This window comes from Ceratotherium simum, chromosome 13, assembly GCF_057802395.1.
Source record: "Ceratotherium simum simum isolate JZ-2026a chromosome 13, ASM5780239v1, whole genome shotgun sequence".
In the NCBI taxonomy this organism is placed as follows: Eukaryota; Metazoa; Chordata; class Mammalia; order Perissodactyla; family Rhinocerotidae; genus Ceratotherium; species Ceratotherium simum.
In genome coordinates this window covers 3441361-3468641 of record NC_141912.1, presented here as the reverse complement: position 1 = coordinate 3468641, position 27281 = coordinate 3441361, and the positions used below count along the sequence as shown (strand labels likewise).

At 45.0% G+C, this 27281-nt stretch overlaps 1 protein-coding gene across 1 annotated transcript in view; it reads left to right on the top strand.

Annotated features, from left to right (window-relative positions):
- The window catches only part of SLC22A23 (solute carrier family 22 member 23), a 167110-nt gene that overhangs the window by 26156 nt on the left and 113673 nt on the right, over positions 1-27281 (top strand). The window contains exons 2-3 of the mRNA XM_087437935.1: positions 12548-12651; positions 18506-18660. Of these exons, the coding sequence (XP_087294061.1) occupies positions 12548-12651; positions 18506-18660 (259 nt within the window). The remainder of the gene's footprint in view (positions 1-12547; positions 12652-18505; positions 18661-27281) is intronic.

Here is a 27281-nt window from a genome sequence, read left to right as displayed (position 1 = left end):
GCTGCCAGCAGCGGAGCGCGCACACTTAACTGCTATGCCACGGGGCCGGCCCCTTTGAGTTTTAATTTGAGGAAAAATCTTGGAGAACTGTCTGTCAGGTAACTTGTCCCCGAGGATGTCAGAGGTACACAAGGTGGAAGGTGAGGGGCTCTTTCCTCGCTCGCCCCTACCTCAGGCACGTCCACCTCTCTTCCTCTCCCGGTCCCCATGGGCTGTATCTGCACCTTTGTGCTCTCCGCCCAGCTCTGGGCAGCCACGGAGACAAACTGCACAGTCACATTTTGCTGTCACATTGCCAGTTTGGCACAATGTTTTTAACAGATTAATAGTCCAAGGAAAAATATATAAACACCCTTTTGGGTAATAGCATTGTTAGCTTTTGAGAACCAACCTACTTTTTCTCCTTTTGGTCAGAGAAATAGTATATTTAATGAATGATTGTGGGAAGTCGGGGAGATGGAGCTGTGTTGCTCTTCCCGGTGTGCTGCTGCAGAGGTCACTGTGAAGGGCGTCGCTGCCTGAGTTCTGTTGAGGGCCTTGAGTGGCATGTGGACCCCTGTGTAGACCTGTGCCCACCTCCTTCCAGCCCCTCCAGCTGTGAACGTAGCTGTGCCCTGGGGCAGCGTCTATGCTCTCCTCTCCTGCTTTGTGTTCTGGTGCTGGCTCTGGGGACAGGATGTACAACTGGTAAAATGCCCCTTACCTTGGATCAGTTGGGGGAAGGCTAAGTGCATAACACAGACTCGCGATATCAAAACCCTTTTGAAAGTAGTTTTATTACTCTCACATTCAAATGGTACTTACCAACAGACATAAGCCCCCAAGGAGCTGCTTAAATGACAGTCAAAATTAATGAATAATAATCACCTTGTGCCAGTTACTACTCGAGGCACATTCTTTATATTACTTTTAACTCATGGCATACCTATATTATAGGTTTTTGTGACTCCTGTATCATAGATGTTGCAACTGAGGCCCCAAGTGGTAAAATAACTTACCCAGGGTCGTTCGACTGTCAAGGGGCAAAACTAGAATCAAAACTCAGGGGCATCTGACTCAGAATCTGTGCTGTCACCGTGACGCCCACCTGCTCCTGACAGGCGTAGTCCGGCCCGGGCTCAGCCCCCTGTCCAGTTAGTCTCCACATTCCATGCCTCCCTCGGGCTCTTGTTTATCATTTGATACTCTTCCTCAGAGATGATGGTCAACTCTAGCCCAGCCCAAGTGCAATGAAGACAAAGGCCAAATTGGTAAAACTTCGAACAGTCGTAGTCCACTCTGTTAGCCCATTGTTGAGTTCAGCGGCTGTGGGACACGGTGTGGAGGGGTGCAGCCTGAGGGTTGTGTCCCTTGTCCTTGCAGGTTGCTGTGGGCTATCTTCATGGGGAAGTGGCTGTTTGGATTCACAGTTGTGCTGGCTCCCAGTTGAGTGGGCGAGGCAGGAAGTAGCCTTGTTTGAAGAGGCCATTTCACCTCACATCGTTCATGCTCTTTCAAGATGGTTAGACCAGTGTTGGAACAGGAGAAAAACTGGTTTAGCTTCTCGACTACACTGATTCATTCATATGTTACAAAAAAGATGACTGTTTGGCAGGAAGCACAAGAGTTGGTCTCAATTAAAATGTTGAGATAATTTTTAAAAAGTCTTTTACGTGGTAGGGGTTTTGAACTAGGATGAAGGTAGTACTGACAGAATGACCATTGGGTTAGGGATTGGAGGTCTGCCTTTTTGTCCTGCTCGGCAGGAGTTGACGTGTGAGGTTCGCTGGGAGAGCCACGTGTCCCTGTGCAGCAGGCAACCTGTCAGGAGAGGAGATTTTCCACAGCAGCCTGGACGGAGTGACTGCGACCCAGGAGACCAGGGCTCTGCCCACGTCTGGCTCTGCTGCAAGCCTTTTTATTTCAAACAAGTTGCTTTACCTCTCTGGGCTTCAGGTTCCTCATTTTTAAAATTAGGAGGATAACCTTGACTTTTTTCAGCACTTCAGTATCATAATTCTATGAAAAATAAGATCCTGTGTTATTTGGAATAGCTGCCATTTATTAGATATCTGTTATTCAGGGCACTTGCTAAGTTATTTTTGTTTAGTCACCGTAACAATGAAATCACACCAAAGTCTGTCCTACTTCCACTATGATGCTTTGCTTCCATGAACATGAAGTGTGTTGAATACCTGGCAGGACAAACCTATAGCAGTTTAATATAAACCAGAGAAGTGTTTATTTGTACGAACTAGGGCTGTTTCTTTGAGTTCATTGGGAAAAAGAACATGGTTTTTCATCAGAGGTACCCAAGGTGGAAGGTGTAATCTACTTAAGAGCCGTTTGACCTTGGACTAGTTGCTTCACCGCTCTTGGCCTCAGTTTCTTCATCTGTGAAATGGAACGGACACGGTGGTGATAATGCTTGGGTTGCAGCACTGTTGCGATGCCCACGCGAGAGAGCTTGTCAGAGCAGCAGCCGAGCGCCTTGACCATGGGAGGGACTTGACAATGGTAGCTTCCCTTCTTCTTAGAACGGTGCTTAGTTTATAGAATAGATTTCTTCTATTAAGAAAGAATTATGCATTGTTTTAAGTAAATTTCTCACATACCTAATGTTCTATTGGCTTTTATAATAAAACTAGAATTATCTTTCCCTGGGAGAAAATTACTAATAGTGAAAAGTTTGGTGGAAACATTGAAAAACTATATTGCCTATATAAATTTTGTATAATAATTATCTATTAATTATTTAAATTATGTTTAAGTAAATAATCATAGGGAAAAAAGGATTAAGAAGATGCGTGAAACAGTGAACACAAGCACACACAGTGAGCATTCGACTTCCGGCAGTGGCAGTTCCTATGTGACCGTACCCCTTTGCACCTCCCCCTTTCCAGACAGTAGCTGAGGGACCAGGGATGTAGAAATAAGACACGGTCCTTTTCTTTGAGGAACTCAGTCTAGTGCGGGGTCGCAAATCTTTCCTGTGAAAGGCCAAATAGTAAACATTTTCAGTTTTGCAGGCCATATTGTCTCTGTGGTAACTACTCAACTTGGCACGAAGAGTTGCAGTGTGTAAGCAGTCAGACAACATGTAAATGAATGAGTGTGGCTGTGTTCCAATAAAACTTTATTTACAAAACAAGTGTCAGGGCCGTATTTGGCCTGCAACCTGTAGTTTGCTGACCCCTGAGCTAGTGAAAGAAAGACTTGTAAACAACAGGCAATTGTGATGTGTTGTGATAAGTCGTCTGAGTGTTTATCATGAGTATAGGGTGCCATAGAAGTACAGAGAAGGGGCACCTGATCCAGCCGAGGAGGAAGAGACCCCCTCAATTGAGTTTATTCAACTTGATAGAAATATGGAAATGTATTCGTCTGTAGCTTTGTAATTTTGTACCTCTTTCCCTCTTCATTTAACTAATTGTGTGCTTACAAAGGTGATATATGCTCACTGAAAGAAAAGATGCAGGCAGCACAGAAAGCCCCCTGCTCCCACCCACAGGTGGTATGCAGTGCTAAATAACTTTGATTGAAATGAGTTTTACTCTTTGAATAGGCATTACGCCAGAAAAATTGGGGCGTGTGTGGATAGTGTCAGGCAGGTGTGGAGAGCAACGCAGGCAAAGGACACAGGCCTTGGGGGAGCTGGCAAGTGCTTTGGCATGGCTGGGGTGGGGCACGTGAAGTGGGAGGTGAGGGATGACTCAGGTCATAAGGGAACTTCACAGGGCCCTGTTAAGTCAGGGTCACGCCTGCCAGCGTGGGGAAGGTACTGAGGCATTTGTTTTCAGCAAGTGAAAGATCGTTTTCCTTCTGCCTCCGAGTTCTTCCATGATTGGTCACCTGGATCGTCAAGTGCTCCTCATGCCAAGGATTCCCTGATCCTATGTCAAAAGTTCCCCAAATGGGCTCCTTTCCAGAATTAGTGGGGTTTTTTAAATGTTAACGTTATAGTTGCTCATGCACCATATTATACTAAAACATACCTTCTAGTAACACATGAAAAAACTTGTTAGTTTCTCAAGTTGAGTCTTCCAGTTACTTAGTATAAGTTCGTGTGCCAGAAGCCTGTGTGTGGACTCCACTTAAGGCGTTAATGGTTCCTCCCATTTCGTGCTTAGAGCTGTGGGGTTTTTTTTTTCTTTCTGGTTTTGCAATAGGCCTCCTTAATTTATAGGGCTTACTCTTAATATCCCTTCTTAGAGGTAGTTGGTGAGGGCCATTAGTAAAATATGCATTTCAGAATTTAGAAAGACTCTTCAAGGTTTTGGTTGATAGAAGGGCATTGCTTATTGATAATCTCTGCTGCCTTGTGGGATATATATTCAACTTCCCCAAATTCTATAGAGGGCATTATAGCAAATGAATAAGAACATTCAGTCATGTCAACTTCTGCTTAGAACTACACAAATCCTTATTTCTGTTAAGAAAAAATAAAGGAAAAATGAGTGCCTTGTATTGTTCTCCCAGAGATAATCCTGCATCGACTACTGAGGGCATGTTCAGATGGTTATTTTTCTGTTTCCCTTTTAAGTTTTCTTTGAAAGAGGTTTTATAACTCTAGCCCTATAAAAATGGTCAAATTCAGTAAGAACCAGGAAAGCCCCGATGTCAATAACTGAAGCCTTGTAGTTTCCATTTCTCTTCCTCCAGGAAGACAACTCTACAGCAAGAGGCTAGCAGGCAGTAAGAGCTGTCACTGGAAGAAGGAACACGACAGAGATCAGGGTGTGAGGGTTGGAATGAATTACTGCGGTAGTTGAAAACGGGACTGCGTGACGTTTGAGAAGTTTCACCAGCTTTACTGCTGTGGTTTTGGAGTGGGTTTCTTGCAAACGAGTGAGGATGCAGGTTTGCTAGTCAGGCTGCATCTTCCATCCAGCGTGAAGAGGCTTGCGATGGGTTTTTGTTACAACTATTTCCCTCAATGTGCCGTGTTTGGTTTTTTGGCACTAAGTTAGAAAAAAAAAGAAAGTTGAGGAGCAATTTGAGCGGCAATTAATGAAAAACAAAGAAACAAAACTAAAAGGAAAAAAAAAAAACCACCTCTCCCAGAGTATCTGGCAAGGACATTCATTATGTCATTTAAGGCAGCTTACAAGGATGCCAACTCTCATTGGCAGTTGTGTTGGTGACTGTCGACAGTGCATCTCCTAACATTGGAGGATGAGCTTAGAGGCAAAAAGCAGAGAGTAATTTGGGGTTTTCAAAACATGCAGTGTATCTTGAATTTTTGTACAGTCTTTTAGCAAAAAAAAAATCCATATACTGTTAGATAAAAAGATATTGAAAAACAGAGGGTAGCCTAGGCTGCCGAAATGTTGAGAAGCTAATTGTAGCTAAGGTACTTCGTCAGTGTAGCTTACTTAGGGTGTTTCCTTTGTCCGTCTGCGGCTAATCTTCCAGTGTGGACTCGTGTGTGTGTGTGTGTGTGTGTGTGTGTGTGTGCGCGCGCGCGCGCGTGTGTCTGTGTATGTGTGTGTTCTTGCCACTTCAACGGTCTCCAGTTAAGAAATGCAGGGCCTGGCAAATGCGTGGCATATAAACAGTGGTTCATGAGAGGCGGCTGAAATGCTACTTTAGGGGGAAAAAAATGGTTGGAGAAGAATGCTGACCCTACATTTCTCTCAATGCCTACAATTCAGTCAGAAATTTTGTTTTATTTAAGCTTTTGAAATTTTAAGCAATATTATCCCCTTTGTAGTGCTGAGCAGAAATGTTTGCTTTCATCTCTGACTGTCCTCAGGTTTAGAACAGAGGACTTGCGTAGAGGTTGGTAAAACCCTCGTGGTTTCTGATGGAACAAGCTCAGATGGGAATCTCCACCGCAAAAGATGAAACTCAGGGGAAATTTTTCATTTAGTTCCCTAAAAAATGTTTTTTGTTTTAATCAATGAGCGTTAACATAAGTAAACTTCAGGCTGTAAAGACCTGATTGGTTCCAAGTCACTTTCCAAACAAGCTTCCTCCAGGCCTGAGTTTTCAGATTGTGCATATTCCTGAAATGCATATTCCTGAAAAAGTGAAAAGGTGTTTTGGTTGTTATTTTTTATTTTTAGCGATTTTGTCTGACTCACCACCACCACTTCCACCTACCGCTGAGTTTATGTTATATTTACCTATATTTTTTCTCTCATTATAAGGTTTATAGATTAATTGTGGATAATTTGGAAAAATCAAGAAAAGTATAAAATCAAAAATAAAGCTCTGTCTTATTTCAACCCTCCAGAGATAATCACTTTAAATATTTTGGACTATCTTCTTCTAATTTTCCCCGCCTATGTAAACATCTTTTCCATTCACTGCTTTTTGATGCTGAGGCTGTCTCATAACATCATATCATGAGCATTTTTCTCAGACGTTAGTTTTCAAAAGCAAAATTTTTAGTGGCTGAGTAGTGTCATTGGACATTTAGCCAAGTTCTCATTTTTTGCTCTAAGTTACAACCAGTGAACACCATTGCACCGGGACCTCTGTGGGCATCTCTGATAATTTCTGTGGGAAAAAGTTCCAAGAAAGGGAATTGCTGGGATACAGAGTGTAGTTATTGAAGTCCTGTGATGCATATTGCAGAAACACAGCACCATGTTTACATGCCTAGCACAGATTTGCACCTCTTTGTTTCCCCTGCATCTTTGGGAAATTCAAAAAATTTTTTTTGGAAAACAAAATATTGAGCTTCGAGTTTCATTAGTGGAATAGAGTATTTCCCAAGTGATTTTTAACCTTTTGTTTCATGTTTTGTGAACTGTCTGGGTGCTTTACCAATTTCTAGTTGGAGTATTAGTCTATATGGTTATGTAAATACTTACTAAATATTAAAGATATTCACCCTTTGGATAGTGTAGAGGAGGAAAAAACTTCTTCCTCTACCCTCCTAGGTTCTGTGGCTGGGCCCTGCAAATTAACTGACGTTAGACAGATTAACAAGAGAAAAACAGTGTTTATTAACATGTGCAGCACGCATTCACATGGGAAGACTCAGTGATGAGTGACTCAAGTCAGGTAAGAACTTGGGCTTATGTAGCATCTTAACAAAAGAACAATAAATTGTAGAGAAGTGACGAGACAAAGGAAAAGGGGTTTGGGCTTTTAGGGGCAGCAAACTTGGGAATATAAATATATGGGGGAAACGAATGGAAAATGAGGGTCATTTCAGTAAGGTTTATTTACAGACCCATCTCGGTGCCAACTTGATCTCTTCATGGCCATAAAACTTCCCCAGGAGAGTCCCCTCTGTATGTCGTCCTCATTTCTCAGAAGTTTCTACTTTTAGGCAGGTAAGGGAAGCCAGAGAAGGCTTCTTTCTGCGTCTGGATCCTCATTTGCCTCCAGCTCAATATCATCCTTTTGCTAAACTGGCATATTTTGCGGTGGAATATTCTGATCCTCTACAAAATATTTTACAAATTTAGGTCTTTATAATTTTGTTTATGGTATTTTCGATGCATGTAAGTTTTAAATAATAATTAAAATGAATACTAATTAAGTAGTAACAGTTAAACTGTTATAAAATCTAAGTCTTTTCTGTAGGTAGTTTTTCCCCCTTAGGGATTCCATCTCCGCTTCAAAACTGAATAAGTCATCTGTTTCCGTATAATTTTTTTATGTTCTTATTTTACATTTTACTTTATCATAGTATTCATTATTTCTGAAAATAAGATTGTTTTCCTGATATCCCATTTATTTTCCATCTTCTTTAGAAATTTCATTTGTTTCCTTGATGAATATTTCTCTACTCTGGCAAGTCAGGCAATTAGATTATTCCTTTGAAAATAATATAAATTTTATTTCTTTTCTTTTAGTTTATCCTTGAAATATATTGGTAGAAAAACAGTCTACCAGATTTTCTGCAACCTCTGCCTTTTTTTTTAACAAAACATGTGCCACTAGAATTGAGAGCACTTTTTAGGGTCATTTGTCTCACCATTGAGCCGTGGCATCACCGTAGAGCACCCCTGGCCTGGGAACAATGGCAAAGAAAGCAAGCTTAGGATTATGAAGTGGGGCCATGACTTGAACGCGTTTGTGATGCTGTTGAACCTGCTGATGAAGTGTTAACATGCTCAATTGGAGGGTTGTGTTCATCGTTCTGTCGGGCATGGGTCTGCAGGAGGCTGGAGTGAATGCGTGGAGACTCTTGTTTTATTAGTTCAGGAAGGGAGGGTGGTGACATGGTCCACGTCCTGTTCTCCTCCCCCTGCAAACTCCATCCCAAAGAAATGTAATCAGGGAATAGGGTTCAATTTGCAGATAACAGAAACCACTCTAGGTATATAAAGAAATAGGGATTGAATACAGGGAAGCAGTGCTCACTGAATCGCAGGAGCAGCTGTAGGCTGGGCCTCCAGAAGGATCCTGGAACAACGCCCTGGAATTGGCCTGCCAGGGAACCGCTGCACGGTTAGGAGCCTGGGAATCAGGAGGTCACTGTTCAACTGCTGGCCTCAAGATCTCACCTTTGCCACCTCCAGACCAAGCCTGGCCCGAGCTCACCAGCAAAATGGATGTGCCACCTACTCCCTGCTTAACGCTCTTCCTAATTCAAGTCCTCCCCCAAATTAGAACTAGGTTGTGCACTGAAAGTTATTTTGGGGTATGTAGCTGATTGGCAGAACCTAAATCACGTTTGAAACCTTAGCTGTAAGGGAGTCCGGAAGTATATTTTTAGCCTTCCAGCCCATGTTACAGGAACACACACCAGAAGGATGACGAGTGGACTGCTACCACGAATGTCCCCGTAAATCCGGTTGTCCTAGTGGAGATGGAGTGTGGGGGATGGGTACAGGCCGTGTTTGAAAAGGAGAATCCTCCGGAATTGGTGACTGAGTTGATGTGGGGCATGTGAGAAGAGGGAGGTGGCAGGATAATGTCACAGACAAAACCTATTACATTAAGTCCTGGTCTTGCATGTTTTAGATTTTTTTAAGTCCCTCAGCCTTTGCTTAGTGAGGTGACCAACTGCCATATCTCATCCACAGCGAAGCAAACAAATTTCGAGAGCGAGGTTCTCTCACAGCTTCCTCATACTTGTGAAATTCTTTTGGAGATAATACTGTGTCTGAACATATTTTATTTTCCCAGTACATTTTTTTCAATACCAGAAGTAGAAGTCAAACAAGGGATTTCCCCAGCCCCACCCCACCCAGTTTAGAGAATGTGCCTCGAGGGTGGGCCACAGGCTTTTGAGGGTGTTGTTACAGGCAGATCCCCAGTCATGAGGAATTGTATCTAGAGGAGCCTGCTGGGACCTGGAGTCAGTTTGCTTGTTGACTCGGAGCTGCCGTCTACTCCTGTGCCCAATTGAGGGGTTAAGGCACAGGTGGTTGCCTTGTCCTGGATTCCCTGGCCTCCTCCCCCAGGCTGAGAACAGCAGTGCCAGCAGGCACTTCTAGCCGGGCTCCCTTTCCTTGCTGGCTGTGGGAGTGGTCTCTCTCACTCAACTGTTGTCATTTTCCACTCCAGCGTTGTTAATTGATAGATGTTGCGTTGAGGTGGGCATCTTATTAGGTAGCAACTAAATAGGGTCATGGCTGCCCAAGGCTGGGCAGAGTTCCTGTTCAGATGGCTGAGCTCACAATAGTGTTGGCAATTTCCCCTACCTCTCTGAATGCTTTTATTAAAGCCTCTTTTGTCTCCTGGCCATCTAATATAAGCATAATGTGCTTCTTTGCATCACTTACCCTCAAATAAACTCATCAATGGGAAGTCTGGGTAGAGATAGGAGTGAAGGATTCTCTGCCATAGAGTCAGCAGCTGGTGCCCTCCTCCTCGGCAGCAACCTGGGACCGGGTGTGCCCTTATCTTGCTAAGAATGTGCCAGGCTGAGGTGCAGGAAGATGTGATGTGATGGGAGTGGTACTGTTGACAGGTGTCGTAAGGACCGCCTCTCCCAGATCAGCCAGGTGTGCCTACAGATGTAGCTCTTACTCTTGGAATCGATTACTTTGTGAGTAGGGTCCTGTGCTGGGCAGGAGGAGAGAAAATGTCTCAGAAATGGCCTCAAAATGTATCAGTCTGGCCAGGGAAACAGAACATGCGTATACACACTGTTAGTGATGATGCTGCAACTCACATCATAAGGCGGAGCCTGCATTTCTGAAGTTAGAGGTAGGCTGTACCTTGAACGGTATTCATTATTTATTTATTTATTTTATTTATTTATTTTTTTGTGAGGAAGATCAGCCCTGAGCTAACATCCATGCTAATCCTCCTCTTTTTGCTGAGGAAGACCGGCTCTGAGCTAACATCTATTGCCAATCCTCCTCCTTTTTTTTCCCCCACAGCACCAGTAGATAGTTGTATGTCATAGTTGCACATCCTTCTAGTTGCTGTATGTGGGACACGGCCTCAGCATGGCCGGAGAAGCGGTGCGTTGGTAGGCGCCCGGGATCCGAACCCGGGCCGCCAGGAGCGGAGCGTGTGCACTTAACCGCTAAGCCACGGGGCTGGCCCGAACGGTATTCATTATTAAAAGTACATTTTCTCCTAGAGACAAAATATATGTGAATGTTGGTTTTCCAGGCTTGCCTCCAAAAGCCCCCTTAACTCACAGTCTGGTTTTTCACTCCTGCGTTTGCAGTACAGACCCATAGCCAGTACTGTTGTGAAGGTTTACCGCCACATCCAGCTTCCCCCTGCTCCCAGGGGTGGATGGTTTGAACCCCAGCCCAGGACTGGGAAGCTCATTCGTCGTCTTCAAAATGGTGGACCAGGGCAGGCCAGTGCGTCTCAGACTTGAGCAAGCATCAGAATCACCTGGGGGCTTGTTAAACTACGTTGCTGTGCTTCATTCCAGTGGTCTAGGGTGGGGCCCTAGAATGTACATTTCTTACACGTTCCCAGGTGATGCTGATGCTCCGGGTCCTTGGAGCACATTTTGAGGACCCCTGGAGTAGACATAGGAGGCAGTTAACCTTCTAAAGAACTGCTGTATCTGAATTCTTAATAAGGTTCTGTGCAACCAGCAGTGCCCCCTCCCCAAACACGTGAATAAACCTGGACAGCAGCTCTCAGACCATCGCGTGTCGACAAGGCCTGTGTGGTTTCAGCTTGCGTTCTCTCTCTTCCTGAGCCTGGCATTGGACGTCACTCTGGAAGCAGATGGGGTAGAGGAGTAAATCACTCTTCCCAGGTGTCTGGAAAGTCAAATGTACTTTGGGGGCATCAGCGAGCAAGTATGTGTCCCAAGGGGCCCAGGGAACAATGTGACAGTCAGCTGCCTTCCTGCTTTGTCTCAGCCAGGTGCCTTGCTCTGCAACGGCTGGTACAGAAACTTGGCTTTTCCCAAAGCCCACTGAAGCCGAGACCCACAGCTAAGGACTCCTGGGGGGCTCCATCAGGCTTTCCGGAAGTTTGGAAATGGGGCAGGACCTGAGCTTACAATGCCCTTTAGGGATCCTCTACCTTATACTCTGGGTCTCAAGATGGACAGACAAGGGGGAGATATCGAAGAAGACAGAGCTCAGATCAGGTCTCAGCACTGCCCCGCCATGCCCTAGTCCTGTTTCTGCTTGCAGAACTCCTCCTGTGCTGACATTGCCAGCTCCCCTCCCTCACCGTGCTCCGGCCTCTTTCCCACTCCCGCCTCTCCATCTCAACTGACCCAGGTTAAAGCCCAGAACTGAGAGCTCCAGCCTCTTCTTTCCACCAGAAGGAGGCAGCTGAGGGGGGGATGGGGGCTGCAGTCTTCCCAGAGGCACCACAGAGACCCCATGTGGCTGCCTCTCGGGCCACACGTCACCTGTTGTGGGCTGAGTGCCCTGTGCTCACATGTACTCCTCTTGGACCCACATCACAGGAGGGAGCAAATAGAGGTTTCTCTCCTGCGTCTGCAGAAGGAGAAAAGAAAAGTTGTAGGGTTATTTAACTTTTTTTGTTAAATAATAAAACTTAGTTGTAAAAATAGTCTAAAGGTTATATTCACTAATTGGCTTTCTCTCCAAGTGGAGCAGATAGCTTTAGAGTGGAATGTGCAAAAACACAAGGGTCATTTACAAGGAAAAAATAAGAATGTTTAAAGTTGATACTTCAACATGTACTATTAACCCTCTTTATTTTTAAGACTACCTCCGAAGTTGGGGGAGTTTTTTGGGATAGAAACCCACAAGCTGCTTTTAATTTCCTCCTGTCATTATGATACCCCATGCAAAAGGCTGGCAGGGCCGCCCTGTCTCCGGGCGGTGTGACAGCCCTGTGGTGAGAAGCTTGCCGGGAATGTAGAATGCCACGCTCCTCGACTGCTTCCTCTCCCAGGGTCACCTTCCCTGTGGCAGCTGGGACAGCAGGAGCACACGTCCCCAGATTTTGTGGGGGTACTCCCTGCAAACTTTTATAACCTGTCCTGGACTAAAACATTACACTGCCTTCTGTGGGCAAATTGTATTTCTCATTGTTGGGTTTTCAAAAACATTGAAGAGACTCTTAATTGTATGCATGACATGGCGCTGCTAACAGTGTCACCATCCTTGCCGCAGATACTGTATTGCCCTTGTAATTGACTACAACTGGCATCTGTGTATGTTTCTCTCTGATTTATTTTCTATTTGCCCCTCTCTAGTGGGATCTTGTGTGTGATAATGCCTGGAAGGTCCATATCGCTAAGTTCTCCTTACTGGTTGGATTAATCTTTGGCTACCTAATAACTGGATGCATTGCTGACTGGTGAGTACCAACGTGCCCGCCCCACAAACCTTTGGAAGCTACAGCAAGCCTTTGCTGGCTAAAGAGGAGTGGTCAGTGTTAGCTTACTGTTACTGAGTCTTTTCTCTGCCCTGGTGTTGGTGCCAGAGCAGAAGGCTGAAGCCATCACCTCAATTCAGAGCTAAAAGGATTGGCCAGTGCACATAACAGACTTTCGAAGTGACAACTTAAATGCATTGCAATTCTCTGGCTGCTAGAATCTAGCAAAACCAGCCTGCAGCCTCTCCTACTGACAGTCAGTGTTTAGTTGGGAAGAGCCTGAAGATCTAGATTCGGGGCTGGGCCCTGAGGGGGTGGATGTACAAGACTCGTCAAAAAATGGAGAGAGGAGAGGAGGAGCTAGAGACGCCTCCCCCGCGGGAGCTGAACGGGCGGGGCCATGCTGACTAGCGCCTCAAATGCCACACAGATTTTAGAGAGGGATGGTCCTTCTAGTTGGCATGGGCAGGAGATGCCTCTGCAGGGTCCATGGGGAGCTGGACTTTGAAAAGTGGACAGCATTTGGATAACGATGGGCACTGCAGGCAGAGGAAGAGCAGTGACAAGAGTTGAGAATGAATGTGCTTGATCTGGGTAGGTGAGGAGGTCCAAGTGCCTGGAGCAAAGTGTGTGGTTCAGGATGGAGTGATGAGGTTGGTGGCGGGAGAGGGGGAGGGGCAGATGGTAGTGGAGATGGTTACAATAGTAACAGTGACAAGAGGGGCAGCCAACACTTGTGGACTGATTACTGTTGCAGGCACTGTGCTCAAGATTTGCAGACAGTAAATATCCCACCCTCACAGCATCCTGCTAGATAGGTGCCACTACCACGTCTGCTTTGTAGTGGAAAAACGGAAGCACAGAAGTCTTAAGTCAAATCCCCAGGGTCACCCAGCTTTTAAGTCAGGGAGCCAGGATTTGAAACGAAGCCTTGTGGCTCTGGAGCCTGCTCTTCACCAGGTGCTATGACACTTATTTAAGGCATTCTGTGGTCACAAGGGCAGCAGCAATGACATCTCTGGGCACGGGGGCAATTGCCCAATGTTGACGGGCTTTTCAGGTATTAGGACTGCCCAGGGAAAGAGGCGTGGGCTACCTCTTCCCCCCTTGACATCCTGTTACCTTTAAAGGAACTTGATGTGAATAAGGACATCTTGGAGTGATACCGAGCAAACCCCGTACGCCTGTGGCTTCCTCTGTGCTGCTCTCTGTCCCCTGGTCAGCTGAGAAAGTTGGATGAGGTGCTCCAGCAAAGGCCTGGGGGGACGGAGCAGCGGGTGGAGCCCAGAGGGGTTCCAAGACCACTTTCAAGTTCTGAAAATTTCTTTCCAGAAGCTAGCTCTATTTGGGATTTCCTTGCATTAACATGTAGTCTGTATTCCTGTGTGTTTAGAATTTGTTTAATCATCATTTGTAGATGTTCTTAGGGACGCATTCCCTGGGGACAGTATCAGAGAAGCTGTCAACAGCCTCTGGAAACCTATGCCAGGGCCCCCTTGGGGATTTTTTTTATTTTGGGCAGGGGAGTGTAGGTTTTTCTCTTTTAAGCAGATACTTGAGCTTAAAGGTTTTCAGAGTGAGCTATACTGACCTAAAAGATACTCTAATCCCAATATTTTAACCACAGGACTTTGTTTCCCAGAAATCTGCATTGAAATAGTTAGAAAGATATACTAATATAATCCGTGTCACTTCTTTCTAAAAAAATGCATTTTTGACTGAGGTTTTAGTGTCCTTATTCAGTGATTTAATGGGGAAAGTAAATATGGACTTCTATTAATAGATCAGTCTATAACGGTTCAAATTGTTTAGAGGTTTTGTGATTTCTTACTTCTTGCACATACATGCTGTTTGTCCTCCCTGATCACACACCAGGCCGTGGACAAAGACAGAAGAGTTTGAGATCTTCCTTCGAGAGTAGCCAGAGTCTGACGTTGCACAGCCGCTTCCCTCAGGCAGGTCCGCCATTCCTTTGTCCCAGGTCCATGGTAGACGGGCATGGGTGCCGGAGGGGCAGCGCAGGCTGCTTTGTGCTGTGGGTTTTTGCACATTTTGAGTGGGCCTCAGTTCCAGTTTGAAAGTCCGGTGTTTTCCCACCTTTTATTTACTTATTTTTGGCATTTTACTTCCTGTTAGAAGCTTGCTTAGAAGGACATTAGAGGGAACTCAGAGATCACAGCTGTGGCACCTGTGGCATGGCCTCGTAGGCAAGTTGATCAAGTCATAGGTTACGCTTTCTGAGACTGCAGTCAGCATATAATAAAACTAAGGAGTACACTTTTTTCTTTAAAAAGTTACTGTTTTCCACACGTATTTTGTTTGGGGAGGTACATTATGTATCATCATGTAACGCGTCAGTTTAGATGAATGAGAGGGAACTGCGTCAGTGCTCGCCCATGACCTCCCTCCTCTCCGTGGTGGTTCTTTTGCTGGATGTTCTGCATTTCTCGCTCCAGGAGCCCTCTGCACCCTTCTCCGGCTGCCCTGGGAGGCTGGCCTTTACGGGCTGCACCAGAAGGCCCCTTGCCCTTTGGCTCCTGGTGAGCCTGGCCAGTGGGGAGGGAGCACCAGGTGGAGAGTGAGGGGAGAGGAGAGTGAGGTGGGGACTTTAGTCCCCAGCTTGGTGTCTGCAGGGCTGCCAAGGGCTGGCTGCCTCGCGCCAGGGGCGCCTCCACACAGCGCCTCTCTCTGGGTTCTGTGACCACCCTTTCCCCCAAGTCCCCTGCTGTTAATAGCCCCAAGCTTTCTCCCACAGCTTGCCCACCCTTTTGCAAATAATCACTTTATTAAAATCTCCTCAAATTACTTCATTTGGGTGGGATATCTGTTTCCTGTTGAGATCCTGTGTTATTTCTCTATGGCTGCTTTAACAAATGACCACACAGTTGGTAACTTACACAAAGTCATTAGCCTACAGTCGTGTAGCTCACGCTAGGCTAAAATCAAGGTGCCGGCAGGGTCTAATTACTTTCTGGAGGCTCTAGGAGAGAATCTGTTTCCTTGTTTTTCCGACTTCTAGAGGCTGCCTGCATTTCTTGGCTCAGGGCCCCTCTTCCAGCTTCAAAGCCCGCAGTGGTGGGTCAGGTCCTACTCATGCTGCCGTCTCTCTGGTTCCCTGCAGCCAGCAGATGTTGTCATGTACTTAGGTTGGACCCACGTGGGTAATCACCTCATCTCAAGGTCCTTAACCTTAACCACATCTGCAGTGCCCCCTTTGCCATGAAAGGTAACATAGTCACAGGTTCTGAGGATTAGGACATTGACATCCTTGAGGGCCGTTATTCTGCCGAGCACGGAACCTGACTGAGGAAGCCCCTGCATCACAGAGTGAGGAGGGTGATTTTATCAGTCATCTCTGAGGGGCTTCTGCTCTAGGGGAGCCGTTCACACGAAACCAACTGACATTTGTGAACGCTGGCTAAATCACTTGCCCACATCTACACCCGACAACAACCCCATCAGTTCGGCATTAACCGGCTCTTCCGAAAGAAAACACGAGGCGTGTTGGAACAAGGTTGGCCTTTCTCGAGATCACGTAGTTCCTACGTGGTGAGCCTGGATTCAAGACTTCAGTGCTCTGAGTTTGAAGAACATGTTTGCCCCACAGTTCCTACTAATAGTGTTTACTTACTGATTTTAGCAATCATTTGGGAGGGAGAGATTTAGAATAGTTTCTACAAGTTAAAGAAAAATCAAGGATATTTTCTGAAGTATCAGAACAGGGCAAACCATGTTTGGATATTGGGGTGTGGGCATGCAGGAAGGAATCACAGGAGCTGAAACATTTAACTCTTTGCTTTGGGCCAGGCATCGTGCTTATCCATCACTGCTCTTAATGATCTCAGTAGTGCTGTGAAGTAGGATGGTTGTCCCCATTTTACAGACAAGGGAAGGAAAAGGAAATAAAAATGGATGTTAGATTTTGTTTATTTTCCTTCATTTTAGGAGACCAACTAAGCCGCATTTTAAATTTATTCCTGTAAGTGAGTTGGGTTTGGACAAAATTACCTATAGAGTCTTCCCTGATAAGGGCTTCATGACCCAGCACCGGTCAAGGGAAGTAATGGCTAAAATCTCTGACAAGGGACCAGCCCCGTGGTGTAGCAGTTAAGTGCATGCGCTCCGCCGCTGGCAGCCCGGGTTCGGATCCCAGGCGCGCACCGACGCACCGCTTGTCAGGCCATGCTGTGGCGGCGTCCCACATAAAGTGGAGGAAGATTGGCATGGATGTTAGCTCAAGGCCAGTCTTCCTCAGCAAAAAGAGGAGGATTGGCAGGGATGTTAGCTCAGGGCTGATCTTCCTCACACATACACACACAAAAATTCTCTGACAAGATAATTGAGCTCATCATAGCCGTGGCCTCGTTTCACTAAACCAGAGTGACTATGGAGGTGGTTAGAAGCCTAAGAAATTCTGAAAGCAATTGTGACCTGTATTTCCCTCCCCCAGATTTTCTTGAAATTACATTCCTCTCCTTCCAAAGGGCAAGGCCATGTGTTACTGAGTATTGCTTTTTTTTTTTTAACAGCTTTATTGAGAGATAATTTAGATACCATAAAACTCACCCATTTTTAAGTGCACAATTCAGTGAGTTTTAGTATATTTACAGAGTTATGTAACCATCACCACATTCTAAGTTTAAAACATTTCCATCACCCTAAAAGGAAATCTTGTATCCACTTACAGTCATAGCCCATTCTCATCCCCAGCCCTAGGGAACCATAAATCTACTTTGTTTCTTTCTATTTGCCTTTTCTGGACATTTTGCTTTTAGGTAGATGCCGTGTCATAAGTACATCTAGGTGAATTCAAGCCATTCAGCTACACTTCAGGTGTTTAGGGTACTAGGCGTGGATTTTTTTCCCTTGGCAAATAGTCTGCTGCTCCAATTTATCTGTGAGCTGTCCTTCTAGTTCAAGCTGGTTGTGTTATATTAATTTGTGTGATGGGGAGATTTGTTTTGTTTTGTTTTTCCTGATGAGTTGATGAGGGAAAAGATGGAAGGTTAACAGGGGAGGGATGGAAAACTAGTGACTTACCATTCCCATGGACCATCCCTACTACCCTCCCAGCCACACCTTGAAGCACATCGCCCCCTAGTGGTCGCCGATTTCACACCGGCCAGCTTTGCAATCCGCCAATTTAGCGTGCGCGCTGCCCTGTCCGGAAACACAGTGGACTGGGCTTCCTCCAGCCCCTTGCTGCCTGCCAGGCTTCACTTTCAGGTCCACACCCATTATTTAAAGTTCAAGCTATCTTACTTTAGTCTGTGATCCCTTAAAAATTACTTCCCATCATGTAGTTGAAACAAATGGGCAGCCAGCTCGGCCCTGGCTCTGATAGGCTGCGTGTGAGGTCATGTCCCTGACTAGTTAACAGCCAAAAGAATGGAAATGAAGCTGCTTTGCTTGGTGTCTGTGTTGATTTGGAGCCAATTCCAAAGGTCAGCGATTTCCCGAGACATTTTATGCTGGGCATGTCAAGGTTTGTGTGTGGGGAATTATTATTGATTTTGTTGCTCTTGCCTTGAATTATCCCCCTAAATGCTCAGAAATAGACTTACCAACAGGATTTGGGTTCCTATCTCAATTCTACTGTGCAATAGCTGTTTGATCTATGCTCCCTTATGTACAAAACAGGGCAGTTGGGCAAAATTTCCCCTGAGGGCCTCTCTACCCCAAGACCTACCAAAGTGGGTCTAGATAGTATGAAGACTTTGAATCCAGTACTCATGCAGCATCTACTGAGCACCTGCTGTGTACTGGCTTTCAGCGTCTAGCATCACAGCCCTGTGTAACGATGATGATTCCTAACATTTTCCCTCTCCGTATGCAGGGTCGGCCGGCGGCCTGTGCTGCTGTTCTCCATCATCTTCATTCTGATCTTTGGACTGACCGTGGCACTGTCAGTGAATGTGACAATGTTCAGCACACTCAGGTTCTTTGAAGGATTTTGCCTGGCCGGGATAATTCTCACCTTGTATGCATTACGTAAGTAGGAGCCTTCACAACTAGTCTTGAAGAAATTAGCAAAAGTATTGCTGCTGCCAGTGAGGTTCTAGGAAGGGTGCTCTGCATGGTGCTGGTTTGGGATGGCAGTCTGGCAGCACAAACTTGAATGGCCTCAACTGTTGTGAAAAAGCTTTCTCAGGATATCATCTAACACTTGCTCTATCCTGATCTCCAGCGTGGGCTCAGGACACATCAGAGAACGTGGAGGGCTGCATAATTGCTTGGAGGAGAGATCAGCCCACAGCTGATATGGAGGGGCTTTAACTTTCCTCCAGAATTTTCTGTGTTGATGTTCTGTGCACTTCCAAATCCAGTACTTAATTGGGCATCCCTGTACTTGGTTGCAGAAGAACATACCAAGTACCTGCCACTGTGTGGTCTGGGCTCAGCATTTTGATTGACTCTATAAAAGTTTTTCTTATTTTTTTTTTCCTAAGGCTATGCAGAGTCCAAATTTTCCACAGTCTCCTGTCCCTAGGTGTGGCCTTACGTGGTCTGGACTTGAACCCTAAGCACTGGTCCTAGAAGACTGAATGGCAATATTTGTCAGTATTTGCTCTTTTTGGGGTAAAGAAGAGTTTCCTCCATTGATCCATCACGTTGCTGGCCATATTAACTCCCCTGTCCAGCAAGATTATGTGTCACTTCTTTGTCCTTGGTGTTGCTAGAGCACAACCCCAAACCCATAAGGAGGAGGAAAGTTTTAGGCATGAATGTTTTACTTATTCTCTAGTTTTATTAATCACTGTGTGGGAAGAACTGTTAGGAATAATGTAAGATGATTTATAATATGTTTTGTCTTTTTCTTTCTCTTGGACAACGTGGGTAAGTGTTGGTTATAGAGTAAGTAGCCATTTCCAGTGGGATCAAATAAGAATAGCTCTGATCCTCTTAAGTTTGTGTATTAAAGACTTGATAACACTTATAGTAATCTGAATTTTTGTTCCCCTATTGCAGACAATAGATATATAATCAATTTATAACATAGTTTTATAGTCACAAAGAAGAAATGGGCAAAGAGAGAGGCTACAGATGTATCTTCTAAATCCAGTCAGTATCTTGGGCGGTTCTTTAGGAAAATATGTATTCAAGGTCAGTGGGTCTAGGTGATGGCTGTTTGAAGGTTTTCTTTCTTTGAACAAACAACATGAGGATTGGGCTTGAAGGTCTCCAGACCAAATGCCTGTGCCGTTCTCGGGCCCTGCCCCCCTGTTGGCCTGTGCAGAGGAGCAGGTTCCACTCTCTGTTCTTGGCCCTGCTCTCAGGCACTTTCTTGCCCCCCATATGAGCACGCGTGATGGGGTCTTCTCTTCAGGCAGCTGTCCTTGCGAGACTCCTGGTTGTCACAGAAGGATGTCAATGCAGTGCTTCCTCATGGACGGCCATTAAAGGGAGTGGCTCTGCGCATTGACAAAATAGAATAGCTACGCTTCAGGAACTTAGCAGAGAGTCTAACCTCAATCTCACCACTCGAGTACTGATCAAACTCAGTGGAGATGTTAATGGAAAATTGCTTTAAAGCAACGATGACAGACATATTGGTTTTATCTTGCATGCCAACTGCTAATGATTGGTCGAGGCTGCCAGAGAACTCAGAGAAGACTTTGGAGGACACTTCGGGGCTCAGCAGGAGAGAACATCTTGATCCATTAGCCATGTCTGCCTGTGATAAGGAAGGAGGGGAGGAGAGGGCTGCATGTAGCTGGCACTTGCCATCTCTACAGATGCTCCCTGAATTAAGCCAGGCCAGGAGAGAATTTCCCCTGAACTGCATCGTTTCAGCCTCACATGGAATCGTTTTACTGACTTGTGCTATGATATCATGCTGTTGGCCCTATGAAGCCTGTTGTTGTACTTACTATAAAAAATGATGCTAGGGATGTTTTTTCATGAGATTACATAGTGAGCTCCTTATAGTAGAAAGTTCTCTTCTATTTCAGAACCAAACAAAGAATGTGCTTGTCCTAGGAAACGGCTTTGCTTTTATCTCATAGGTACAGAGTCATGTAACCCAGGCCTCTGCAAACTTTTTTCTGTAAAGGGCCAGGTAGTAAATATTTTAGGCTTCGCAGGTCTCTGTCACTCAACTCTGCCATTGTACCGTGAAAGCAGCCATAAATAATATGTAAATGATTAGATGTGGCTGTGTTCCAATAAAACTTTATTTACAGAAACAGATGGTGGGCCGGATTTGACCAGTGGGCCACTGATGTAAGTGCTTCTCTCTCTTTTCATTGACCACTCGGAAGCTTAGAACACATAGAATCTGATCTAGCATGCGTGTGGGCCTGACAAGCTGAGCTTGAAATTCCAGCCCCTATCCCAGTTTCATCTGAACTTTCCTACTTTAATTTCTCTTTTGTTCCATTTTCCTATCTCCATAATTTAAGTATTTTATTTCATGTATTTGTGTAAGCAGCCTTAAATTTTTTCTGAAATAAAGCAGGGCATAAATAAATGCTTATGTTTTCTTAAATTAGAATTACAAGTCAAACATCATGACAAATACCATTGCAATGAAAATTTCCAGGTATCAACCAGTGGCCCACTGTCTGAGCTAACACAATATTTGGTATAGCAAAATTGAAATAAAGCAAAAGGATGTAAATGATTACTTGGAGTACATTGAGATAATGTTTAAACAATGTAAATAAGGGGGTGTTGATTGAGAGATGGCAGAGGAGCTAAGCCTGGCAAGGGAGAATCAAAAAAGGAAATAAAATTGTGATGAGCAGATGGGATTGGGGTAGGATATGGTGTGTGCTGGGCTGGGGTGGCCCATCTCTCTGGCAATCCCGGGAGAAGACAGAGGCTGGTGACGACAAGATGAGAGACAAGCTCCCAATCAATAGGGCGAGGCGACTCTGAATTTCCAAATTAGTGTGCTTGCTGGCGTTTTATACACGAGTAGTATATGTGCTTAGTTAACACTTGGGGATTTGTTCTGTTCACAGGAAGTTTTTGAGAACTAGGGTCACAGGGTTGAAGTATTTCTTTACTCTAAAGAAAAGTTTAAAACTTTTGGGCATTGATTATTTGGAAGATACATTTTTAATGGTCCTGACATTTTCTCCCCCTTCAACTGTAAGGTTTTTATCTCACTTAATGCATTTGCTGGAAAGACCTGTACTTTCTCAGAAGAGAACTGGATATCGTTCTGTTTTAAGTCTTGCAGGTGCTTGACAATGTAAATAGGAAAGTAATGATTTTTGCAGATTTTGTTTCTTCTGTAGTCTGCCTGGAGAGTGGACTCTTAGTTTTGAGAAATGCTGCTGACTTGGGAAAGTTTTCTGCTTTATGTGCAAGGGTGCTTCAGGTTTTCTTCTTTGGAATTTTTCTATGGCACTGTCTAGTTAAATGCTCTCCTCTCTAAATGTTTCTTTTTTCTTCAAGTCACCAAGGGGAGACACGGTTGTGTAATTAGGACGTAAAATAGAGATTATTGCCATCTTCCCCAGGAGTCTTTACACGGAAGCAGAGTGCACGTTGGTGAGAGTAAGAGAACAAGCGAAGCTGAATGGGCGTGTGTAGGGCTGCGCCATGGTTCCTGCCGCCTCTGTGCGTCACGAGACGCTGAGATAGTTAAATACGCTTGGGCCACAGCAGTGGCTTAATTGTACCCCTTTACCTCTGGACAAAAGAAAGACAAAGTTAGGAGCAGGGAACCACAGACCAAGAAAAGAAGCGGTCAGTCACATTTCCTTATTTGTTTATGAAAATAAAGTCTTATCAAAGACTGAAGAAATAGTCAATATAGGCAGATGTGATTTGTTGTGGTATGAATTCTTTTTCCAACTAGGATTCATAACATCACAGAAAGGAAATACAGCATTGTTTAAGATGTGTCTTTTTTCACAAGAAGCCAATGAGAGATCGTTGCTTTTAAGTTGATTTGATGTTGGATGTATTAAGTCTCATGGGAGAGAAATTTTTTTTTAATATAAATGCTTTCTTTAGTTTCTCTCCTCATTTGATCTCTGCCTTCCCCCTCACTCCCTGTAACAACCTCCTCAACCCCAATTTGAAATAATGAACAATACTTTTTGCTGGCAGAGACTATCCCTTAGTTACTGTGCATGAGTGAACATCACTTTTTCGTTTATTTGTTTTTCGGCCTGACAACAATGAACAATTTTCTTGAAAAATTCTCTCAAAGCTTCGTGTTCTCATTATAACTCTCCTTAAACCCAGGCAACCTAAATAAATGGATGAATTTTACATGTAATCAAGGAGTGACCAGAAATTTCAAAAGTGACTAAGTTACTAATTACTTTGCAAAATTAGAAGCCAAGTCTTAACTGGTAAATAGACTCAGAAAAATCTGAGTTTGCTCTGGGTGGGGTGATGTTCTCTCTCACGTGGCACTGATGGTTTTAGACTCTCAGTGAAGTGCTTGAGTAATTTCTGATGTGCTGGCATAGGGTGACTTTTTCTTCTTCACTGTTGCAGATATTTCTATAATTTGATGTTTTTCTGAACTAATACTCCTTGGAACATATTTTAGTCAACAGGGTTTTTAAGCATCAAAGCTGCGCTGTACCTTAAAAAAAAAAAAATCGGCTGAACCAGACGGCTCCATGTAATGAGTTGTTGAGCTGTGGAATGAGTAAAATGGAGGTTGCTGAGCTGTGGAATGAACAGAGTGGAGGTTGCCCTGCTAAGTATCACTGACTTCACCTGTCTTTTGGTTCGCTTCTTCTGGGGAGCAAATATTTGCACTGCATTTGGGCAAGGGAGAGTTTCACCTGAATGCTTGCTGGGTCATCAGTCCGGCTTTCTCTCCCCCACCCTCCCTATTTTCAGACAGGTGGGCCTTCCCAGTCGCAGCAAGCCCTCAGAGCCATAACCCCGTTCTTCTGGTGGGACCGGCTCTACTGACTAGGCTTTTTCCATGAAGGAAATGAGTCAGAGTTTACCAAAAGCCTTTGACAAATGATTTTATTTTTTAACAAACCTTCAGAAGAATTTTGGTTTCATCCAGGTTCAAACTGGCATGGCTGGGAAATCCAAGCAGATTGAGGTTTCTACATCAGTCTTTTTCTTTGCTGGAAACACATTACTAACCCTGCAGATAGACTGTGAGAGCAGAGGAGTACATGTGTAAGTAAAACAGGGGACGAAGCGTTTGTCCTCTCCGCCCCCTCTTCCTCCGGCACACCTCTGAGGACCATTGCTCCCGGTATAACCGCAGTGTTGAGTGAGAACAAAAGCTCCTGTTAGCGAGTTCCAATCCCCAGGAGGGGAGATGGTGTGGCCCCAGTCAAAAGGCCCTGCTGCTCACTTGTCTGAGACTGGAGGGGTGAGTCGTCCAGCAGGGAACCAGAAAACGCCACAAAGGACTAATTTTTCTCAAAGTTGTAGCAATCTTTCAAATAAAAATTATTAAACCTCTCTCTCTATCACTGTGTACATGTTAGCCCAACGTCAGATTTATAGAGACTTTTCTTGGAAGAAAATGCGAATATATGTATGTATGTAGAGCATGTAAGGATATATCTCTCACCTGCATGTTAAAAATGGAAATGAGGGCAGAGGAAGAGTCAGTGGCTGGATGGCATCCTTGAGACCCATATGCCCGGTCTTCTTTTGTGTAGAAGTTAGGGCAAGAAAATATGTGTATATTGCCCAAATGTATAAGTAGGCTTCAAAGTGCATATTTCTTTGGATGTTTTGAATTTGATGAAGATAGGCCTGTCTCAAAATTAGAGGCAAAGATAGCAAATATTTAGATATCTGGCATTTTAAAATTAGAGTATTTGGATGCCTTTTCCACACCGTGGAGGATATTATTAAAGCTGTGTGTATCTTAAGGACTAGGTTTTTCCCAGACTGGAATTTTGGTGGTGCATGAGTGCTTCATTTGAAACACAGCTGTTCACCACACTAAAATGGGAAGTAAAAAGATCTGGAAATGAGGAGATCTGAACTGTAGTGCGAGCTCTGCAGTGGACCAACTCTGTGCCTGCGACAAATTGCTTATCTCAAAGCTACTGTCTCGCTGGCTACAAAGTCAGGGCATGGGTTTTCAAACTGTGTCCCATGGAACCGTGGGATCCCTTGCTGGAACCATTTGTGGGGAAAATGGATAGAAAACAAAAACAAATGTATTCTATATGACAACATTTACTGCTGCTGTAAAAATAAAACAACAACAAAACTAAATGGAAAACCACTGCTCTCCATCATACCTTCTAGTTTTAGAATTCTATGGCTTTTGAATTCTAAGCTCGACCAGTAGCCTCCTTCATTGTTGAGGATTTCATAGCTGTGAGGGAGGGGGGGCATGAACCAGGGGTGCTTGGCCCCCAAATTATGTCCTTCTCAAGTCCACACTAATAACTGCTAATAACTAGAGTTGTTGGGCTTCCATCCTTGCTCCTGTGAGGCTGCTGTGCTGTGTCTACAAGGTGATCTGAAGAGATGAAGTGATAGGCTGGGATTAATGGTTAACAGCTCCCTTTTCCCTGGGTTCGAGACCCTGCCCTCAAGTGAACAACCACACCCTTCCTGATCCCACCTGAGAAACTCTTTCCTGCTCACTCCAGTTTCCCTTCTCACCACACTGCTGCCTGGTGGACTCGCAGGTCCACTCCAGGAATCCTATTACGCTCTGCAGGATTTCCTTTTCTCCTCTGGAAAGACAGGCTGCGACATAAAGCTAAAAGCTGTGCTGACTAGAAAAGGGTTGAGGAAAGGTAAGGGAGCAACATTGGACTGACTTTGTTTTGCTTTTTCACTCTTGAAACAAAATAAAAGAGAGAGGAAATAAATCAGTCACCTTGAAAGCAAGTAAAGAACACCAGGCCTCTTCAAAATGTCCCGAGGTATCTGGTGGGATATAAAACCGTTACTGGTTTGCCAAGACTCCTGTTAGCAAAAAAACATAACCTTGGCCGAGAGAACAGAGAGAAATATAACTCAGATGATGCAGAGCCATGAAGCTTTGCTGTTAGTGACTGTGTTACTCTGTGTCATGCCAGAGACACTCGGCTGCAGATAGTTTAAGTTTTGTTATTTGGCGACCCTCGTGGAAACACAAAACTCCTTTCTCCTTCACTCATTTGCTTGGTGGACATTTGAGGGCTTACTAGATGCCAGGGGAACGACTGGTTAACTTGAGTACTGACTGGGCATTGCCAGGTGCTGAGCTCCCAAAGGCAGACACACTTTTCTGCCCTCCAGGGCACTCAGAGTTTAGTGAGGAAAGATGCAGGGACAGGCCCTGGTTGGATGGAGGGCGTTGGAAAGCAACCTCTGAGCTGTGAGTGAGTTTTGTAGGGTCAGGGAGAGTAGGTGTTTGCTATTTGCAGTGGGCGCTCAGAGGCCAAGGAAGCCTAGTGCATTCTGGGTTACTATGGGTGATTAGGGACCAGAGGAGCCTAGTGCATTCTAGGTACTGTGGGTGCTTAGGGACCGAGGAGCCCAGTGCATTCTAGGTGCTGTGGGTGATTAGGGACTGAAGAGCCTAGTGCATTCCGGGTGCTGTGCGTGCTTAGGGACCAAGGAGCCCAGTGCATTCTAGGTGCTGTGGGTGATTAGGGACTGAAGAGCCTAGTGCATTCTGGGTGCTGTGCATGCTTAGGGACTGGTTGGAGCCCAGAGTCTGAACCAGGAATAGCAAAGCCTGGGAAGGAGGCTGGGACAATGCACAAAGATTCTGTGCTCCCTGACCTTAGGACAGTGCCAGACTACTGAAGAGTCTCAAGCAAGAAAGGCAAACCTTTAGATGCATGTTCTGGGGGGATCACTCAGGCTGCAGCGGTGGAGAGCAGACCAAGGAAGAAGGCCAAGCTAAAAGCTGGGAGGCTGTTGCAGTATCTAAGTGAGGAAGGAGTGGAACCTGAGTGAAGGCTGTGGCCACAGGGAAGGAGAGACTTTTAAGGAGGTGGAATCCAGAGCCTAGATGATTGAAGAATGGGGAGAAGACAGAGAGGAGGACCAGGTGACCAGCTTCGGCACCTGGATAGATTTTCCTCCAAATAGTGGGGCAAGGGGTGCAGCCCAGTTACTGTGATTCCTAACCCTTTAGATTTTGAAGCTACTGGCCACTCTCTTCCTCTGGCAGGTTTCGTGGGGGAAGATGACAGCTTCATTTTCAGATATGATGAGTTGGTGGTGCCTCAGGGGCATCTGAAGGGATTGATTTAGCAGGTGATATGTTGTTCAGAAGTTCAGGATCAAGGTCCATGTGTCCTCATCATAAAGGTAGCAGTTAAAGGCTCAGCAGTAGCTGAGATCATCCAGGGACTGTGTGACATTAGAAATAAATGGATGTGGGCCGGCCCTGTGGCTTGGTGGTTGGGTGCGCGCGCTGCGATGCTGGTGGCCCGGGTTCGGATCCCGGGTGCGCATCGAGGCACCACTTCTCCGTTCATCCTGAGGCCGAGTCCCACATACAGCAACTAGAAGGATGTGCAGCTACGACACACAACTATCCACTGGGGCTTTGGGGGGAAAAATAAAATAAATAAAATCTTTAAAAAAAAAAAAAAAAAAAAAAAAAAAAAAGAAATAAATGGATGGAGGTAGAAGAGCCAGTTGAGGGAGATGGGAAGGAATAGGCTGAGTGGTCAGTGGAAAATCAGAATAGGCTGATAACC